Here is a 7,123-nt window from a genome sequence, read left to right on the forward strand (position 1 = left end):
ATCGACTACACGACGACATTTTCTCCTGTGTCAAAGAAAGATTCACTTCGTATAATTTTGGCTCTGGTTGCACATTTCAATCTTGAATTGCAACAAATGGATGTGAAAACGGCATTCCTTAATGGTGATCTAGAAGAGGAGGTTTATATGAAACAACCTGAAGGATTCTCTTCTAGTGAAGGTGAGCATTTAGTTTGCAAGTTAATAAAGTCCATCTATGGTTTAAAACAAGCTTCCCGTCAATGGTATATAAAGTTTAATGGGGTCATTTCTTCATATGGATTTGTTGAAAGTCCCTTAGATCATTGCATATACCAAAAGACAAGTGGGAGTAAAATTTGCTTTCTTGTTTTATATGTGGATGATATTCTACTTGCAACAAATGATAAGGGAATGCTGCACGAGGTTAAGCAATTCCTTTCTAAGAACTTTGAAATGAAAGATATGGGAAAGTCTTAGAAAGATTTCGGATGAAGGATTGTTCACCGAGTCCAGCTCCTATAGTGAGAGGAGATAAATTCAGTTTGGACCAATGTCCAAAGAATGATTTTGAAAGAGAATCCATGAAGAATATTCTTTATGCTTCAGTTTTCGAATGTCTCGGGTATGTTCAAGTCTGTACTAGGCCGGACATCGCCTTTGCTGTTGGAATGCTGGGACAATATCAAAGTGATCCGGGTTTAGACCACTGGAGAGCTGCAAAGAAGGTTTTAAGGTATCTCAATGGTACCAAGGATTATAAGCTTGTGTTCAAACAGATGGACGTTTTGGACATTGTTGGATATTCTAATTCGGACTTTGCCAGTTGTGTTGATTCTCGGAAATCAACTTCGGGGAACATTTTTATCATGGCCGGTGGAGCTGTTTCATGTAGAAGTGTAAAACAAACTCTTGTCACCACTTCAACCATGGAAGCCGAGTCCGTTTCATGTTTTGAGGCTACATCTCAAGGTGTATGGCTTAAGAATTTCATTTCGGGGCTTAGAGTTATGGACTCTATTTCTAAGCCATTAAAGGTTTATTGTGACAACTCAGCTACAGTCTTCCTGGCTAAGAACAATAAGTGTGGGAGTCGAAGTAAGCATATCGACACCAAATACTTAGCTATCAGGGAGCGTGTTAAAGATAAGAAAGTGGTCATTGAGCATATAAGCACTGAGTTGATGATTGCTGATCCCTTAACTAAAGGCATGCCACCATTCAAGTTTAGGGATGGTTGAGAAAATGGGACTCGCGCCCACTTTGTAAAGTTTGTATACATACAGTTATTTTATGAAATTCTTAAAGTATTCAGATATTTTCTCATTATTATATTATGCACATATTGTTGAGAAAATATATATCTTATGGGCTTGGAATAAACATAAGGTTTATCCATTAAGTTTTGGTTAAGCACATAAAAGTACTTAGAGAACAAGTTGCACTATGATTACAGTAGATACTACTCGTATTAAGAGGACATATCTCTATAGTTCGTGTATTTTGTTACTTTAAGGTTTGTTCTTGTACCAAGTGGGAGAATGTAACATTTTCATATGGTGGTGCAAGATTTATTATGGCCTTAATGGCCATTAAGGAGTGCTAATGGTAACAGTTGTAACGGTTACCGTTACAACTGTTACCCTATATTGATGGTTAAAATAGGCTATATAAGTAAGGTCCTCTCACTACTCAAGTACTGTCATTCTGAAAAATATACACCATCTTACTAATACTTGAGAATAGTGGGAGACACTCTGCCCAAATCACTGCAGAAAACAACTAAGGCATTCTACATTCATCAAGGCAAACTACAGCAATTACAAGGCTTTACTAAGAACAACTATGGCTGGAGGTTAGTTTATGTTTAAATATTCTTACACTAATAACACATGAAACATATATGGAAAAAACTACTGCCAAATATCAACAGGCTTGCAAGATAAAGAGTTTATATATAGTTCAACTAAGATCCCAGTCATATAAGTTTATATATAGTACAACTAAGATCTGAGTCATATAAAGTTTATATATAGTACAACTAAGATCTCAATAATATAAAGTTTATATATAGTACAACTAAGATCCCAGTCATGTAAATAGCAAGACAAATCTAAAACATCCTACACCATAATCTCATTGCATGACGATGTCCTCTATGCTACCACCAGTAACCCAATTGGACATGACACACTACTAATGAAAAAAAAGAGGATAAGTACTGAAAATGAAGACAATGACAATGCTACGCAAAAAACAATTAATAATTCTTAGAGAAATTTAAACCAAAAGTAATTGATAGGAATATACCCTAATTTTGACCTCCCTATGCGTCCATGCTCTCGTTTTGTAGTTGAGTCGGGTCAAACAGCTTTGGTCAAAGTCAATGGGTTAAGTGCATATATAAAGGGCGTTAACCCTTCATTGTGGGGACTCTTCCCTCTCTCTCTCTCTCTCTCTCTCTCTCTCTAAAACACTTTCTATTCTCTCTAAAATATTGAATAAAACTAGCTCATCAATTGCTAGACTCCTCCCTCTTCTCTTGATACATGTTTTACATACTCTATTTTTACATACATACGCAATACAATTTGTATTATCAGTAGTATTTATTTAGATTATCATTTTTAGACAAGTATTTAGACTAGCGTTATTACAAAGTTGCAAACTTTTATCTTAGTGACAATTATAATCAATCTCTCATATATTAAATAAGGTTCAAATTTTTTGCACTTTTAGTCCCACGACTATAGTGACACCGGCAGAATTGATCCACGACTTTTGAACCTTGCAATTTTAGTCCACGACTATTGATTTTTTTGCAAAAATGGTCCTTCCGCCCACTTTTCCGTCAAAATTTCACCGGAAAAAAAAATATTCTTCATTTTTAGCCGGGTTAAAATTGACATTTTACTTATCTCAACAAATTAAAAGAAAAAAATTGATATTTGACTACATACAATATTACTGGGCTACATACTACTGTCCCAGACGGCGGAGTTCCTGGAGCAGGCAGGGCTGTCAGTAAGCGGCAGAGCGGCCGTGGCGTTCCCCGGGCTAGTTGGGTTATCCGGTAACAGCTTTGGACTGGTACATGTACTCCGCCGCCGCATTTAACCCAGCTAAAAATAGAGAATTTTTTTTTTCCGGTGAAATTTTGACGGAAAAGTGGCCGGAAGGACCATTTTTGCAAAAAGATCAATAGTCGTGGACTAAAATTGCAAGGTTCAAAAGTCGTGGATCAATTCTGCCAGTGCCACTATAGTCGTGGGACTAAAAGTGCAAAAAACTCAATTGGCCACTAAACGAAACTTGAAAGTGCAATTTAGCCACTAAATGAAAAAAAAAAAAAAAAAAAGTGCAATTAGGCCACTCAACACTCCAAATGTATGCAATTTCACTTGATAGCAGATTAACACTCCATCTAGCAGGTTGCATGTTGACGTGGATGATGACTTGACATTTTTTTTTTATAAATTTCCTTTCATTTCTTCTTTTTATTTTTGAAAATCCTTTTCTTGCATAAAATTTGTATATATTTAGTTTTATTTTTTTGAAAGATATATATTCATTTTATATAAAAATTAAGATGTTAATAAATGAACGAAACAATTTATATTCGGGTTTCGGTTCGTTTTTTTTTTTTTTGTTTCGGTTTCGGTTTCAGTTTTTCGGTTTTAAAAAAAGTTAAACCATTCGGTTTAACATTAGGGTTCGGATCGGTTTGAAACGGTTCGGTTTCGGTTCGGATTTAATTCGGTTCGGTGTTTGGTTCGGTTTAAGATCCCCAAATTTCAACATTTCCTAATTTTTCGAACATACTACCAAACATAATCCAAATTCAAACTCAAAACATTATATAACAAAATAGCAATCCAAAGTTCAAACACAATACTAAGTACTAATTACCAAACATTAGTTAACGTTTTTGCACAACCGACTCTTCAGTTGGTTGAGTTGGAATATTTTTATTGATAAAATGAATAATCATCTATCTGTATAGTTGATATTAAAAGAACTAGTGTCAATTACTATATAGTTAATTTTTGGACACAATATGTCATTGCTAGTGCACTCGAAATATATTTCAGTACTAAAAAATAATTATAGTGCACTAGAAATCAAAATTAGAATAACTGTAAAGTATATTAAATTTATAGAAAAACATGAAACTAAGGAAAATACTGAATATTGTAAATATAACTCAAGTTAGATATAATTGTGAGGTAAAGAACAATTGCGACAAACAACAAAAATGCAATGTAGAAAACAAGCTATAAAGAAATCAAATAAAAAATTTAAGATTCGATACCTGTAAGAATGAGAACTGAATGGCGGAGCAGGCATCAAGGAACTTGGATTTACTTCTTTTATTATTATTATTATTATTATTATTATTATTATTATTATTATTATTATTATTATTATTATTATTATTATTATTATTATTATTATTATTATTATTATTAAAAAAATTATATAACATTCGATTCGGTTCAATTTTTGACAAACCGTTCGATTTCGGTTCGGTTCGGTACTAAACCGTTTATGTTACAAAATCTCGAACCATTCAGTTTTCTATTACTAATTCGGTTCGGTTCGATTTGATTCGGATCGATTCGGATCGGATAAACCAACCAAAGTGCCCACCCTTAGTTTATATAACAACTCGGATGTTACTGCTCTATACGGTGCCGATCCGTTTTCTGCTTGTCCGAATCGACTCGTCGTCTCCTTCAATTCCGTCATTTTCACCGATAATCAGAAGAATCACTCCCCTCTACCGCCTCAGACCTTGCCGTGGTTCCCAACGGCCTCGGCGCAACCTCCGCCGCCGTCAGCTAAGGACACGACGCCACAGCGAAACGACGCCGTCGTAGAAGGCCTTGGTGCAAACGTTCGAGGTAAGGCATTATATTTTCCCTAAATTTGATGTGGTATTGTACAGAATCATGAGGGTGATCGAGAATTTGAGCTTCATTCTTTGCATATATGTGCAAACAAACTAGGAATTTTAACTCTGTACTCGTGGATTTTTTTTAAAATCAATCGTTTTTTGGGGGTTTGCAACAATGTAGTGTTTGAGAATAAGGGGAAAACGTACTGCCTGAGAATGAATTCATTGGGTACCCGTATTTTTGAGGTTGAGAGCAGAAACGGGTCGGGTTTTCCATTGATAGCAAACTGGTATTGCATTGTGTATTTGTCGTTGGGTTTGGGTTGCACAGAGATTAGTTGGTGAGGTCGATTTTGGTAGCTTCTAGCTTTGATCCATTTTGGTAGTATGCATTTAGTACTTTTGAAATATGTGAGTTTAATTTGCCTGTTTGGTTGTGGTGCAAAGTAATTATGTTTCTCTGTAATGGTTTAACAGTTAACACAGACGCCAACATACAGCTTCAACTATAAGTGACAAATTAAATTATATTAATTACTTCAATTCAATCATCTGAAAATTAAATTAAAGAATATATGTATATTTTGAAGCAAGCGCTTAGATCATAGGCAGCTCGCCGGCGTAACTATACCGGAAGACGTCCCTCCGGCGTTAGAGCAGGAGGCTTGAGCCGAGTGATCTTTGTACGTCAAGTTTATATTGTCCAACGTTATTCCACGGCACGGTTCTATCTTGCTGCATTCGAACGTCATTGCCACTTCCGTCGCTGATGTACCATGTATGTCTTTATACTTTATGTTGTTTATCTTCACGCCCGAGCCCTGTATGTCATAATTAATCATATATAAACACATGTTTAATTAGCATCGGACCATCACTTTCTGTTTTTTCATGTTTTTAAGGCAGTTTTGAGGATGGTGGGGGAACAAGCTATGGAATAGCTAAGGAATATCCATGATTGACCATACCTGATGAGGACAGTTTTGGTTGTTAGGACAGTAATTTTGGTCGATGATGATGGGGTGTTTAACGTTAGACATGACTGCGTGTTGGAAAACAACATTTTTCACGAACCCATTGCTTGGCCTTGCCCAAGTTTTGATCCTCAACCCATTCTGAGTGCCGGTAAAAGTAGCGGTTTTAACCGTCACATTTTGTACTCCGCCCTCCTGCTCTTTCCAACCTAAACTCCCAATGCTGCACACAAACATATATAACAAAGATTCCTTAATTAAGATTCTTATTCATTTGTAAAGTAAATTAAACGTGGTTGTTAAGAATGTTTTTAATTTGACCAACCTGATTCCGTGGCCAGGGCCGCACACAATGTTTTCAATCCACAAGTTGGAGTTCCCCGGGCCGATGGAGATACAGTCGTCGCCGGTGGCGATGTGGGAATTCAAGATTGTTACACCTGTCGACAACTGCACGTGGATTCCGTCGGTGTTGGGGCTGTTTCCGGCAGCCGACACCTTCACTCCTTGTAACTTGACGTTATGGCAGCTTTCAATGCGAATGTGAAACTTTTGACTGTTTTGTGAACTTAGTCCGTCGATAACAACGCTGTTTGAGTTGTAAAATGCCAGTGTCTGTACGTAAATATGTATGTATTTACCAAATGTTAGAAAAAAAAAACATAAAATACTATAATTCATTACTACATATATACAGGTTGAAGATTGTGTATGTACGTACCCCAGCTCCATTAGGGCAACTCTTGCCAGATTTTTTGCAGGACCAAAGAGCAGCGCCCTTGGCGTCTAGGGTTCCGCCGATAATGGAAACTCCGATCACCCTTACAAATTTGATCCAATTATCAGCCTTTCCAATCACATGGTAGTCAGATGGGGCCACAATTGTTCCATCTATTTCAAACCTTATGGCCTTGCTCTTGCATGTTTGGCCCCCAAATGTGATCGCACTGCCAAGCAAGAACCTTCCCGTCGGGACGTAAACGGTGGCCGGGGAAGTGGAGGCACAGGCCGCCGCCCATGCGGCTAGAAAGGCCTTGCTAGAGTCACTCTTACCATCGGCCTTTGCTCCATAGCTTTGAACGTTGTAATTAGCATTCGCTGCTAGTGCACATGTTACGTACAAAAAGGTGAAGACAAGTGCGAAACAATGTTTGCACACAGCCATGTTTGTATATATGTATATGATGATGGATTGTTTGTATTGTAGAGAGATAGAGAAAGAGCACTGGTGAGAAGTTGAAGAAGAGAAGAGGGTATTTATTGAACCATGCAT

General features: G+C 36.9%; 1 protein-coding gene across 1 annotated transcript; it reads right to left on the reverse strand.

Moving 5' to 3' along the window:
• Window positions 1-4,662: 4,662 nt before the first annotated feature.
• On the reverse strand, window positions 4,663-7,123 carry LOC109177155 (polygalacturonase-like). Its single transcript, XM_019326462.1, has 5 exons — window positions 6,572-7,123; window positions 6,176-6,465; window positions 5,845-6,073; window positions 5,454-5,697; window positions 4,663-4,883 (listed from the first exon to the last, which is right to left on the reverse strand). The coding sequence occupies exons 1-4, from the start codon at window positions 7,121-7,123 to the stop codon at window positions 5,479-5,481; spliced, it is 1,290 nt and encodes a 429-aa protein (XP_019182007.1). The 3' UTR covers window positions 4,663-4,883; window positions 5,454-5,478.

This window comes from Ipomoea nil, unplaced genomic scaffold, assembly GCF_001879475.1.
Source record: "Ipomoea nil cultivar Tokyo-kokei standard unplaced genomic scaffold, Asagao_1.1 scaffold0800, whole genome shotgun sequence".
In the NCBI taxonomy this organism is placed as follows: domain Eukaryota; kingdom Viridiplantae; phylum Streptophyta; class Magnoliopsida; order Solanales; family Convolvulaceae; genus Ipomoea; species Ipomoea nil.

Excerpts from the sequence above, each read along its gene's own strand:
- LOC109177155 (XM_019326462.1), bottom strand. The coding sequence starts at position 7,123 with ATGCATGGTTCAATAAATACCCTCTTCTCTTCTTCAACTTCTCACCAG. Across the intron at positions 6,466-6,571 it reads GTTGCCCTAATGGAGCTGGG|ACACTGGCATTTTACAACTC; the intron begins GTACGTACATAC and ends ATTTACGTACAG. Across the intron at positions 6,074-6,175 it reads GGCCCTGGCCACGGAATCAG|CATTGGGAGTTTAGGTTGGA; the intron begins GTTGGTCAAATT and ends GTTTGTGTGCAG.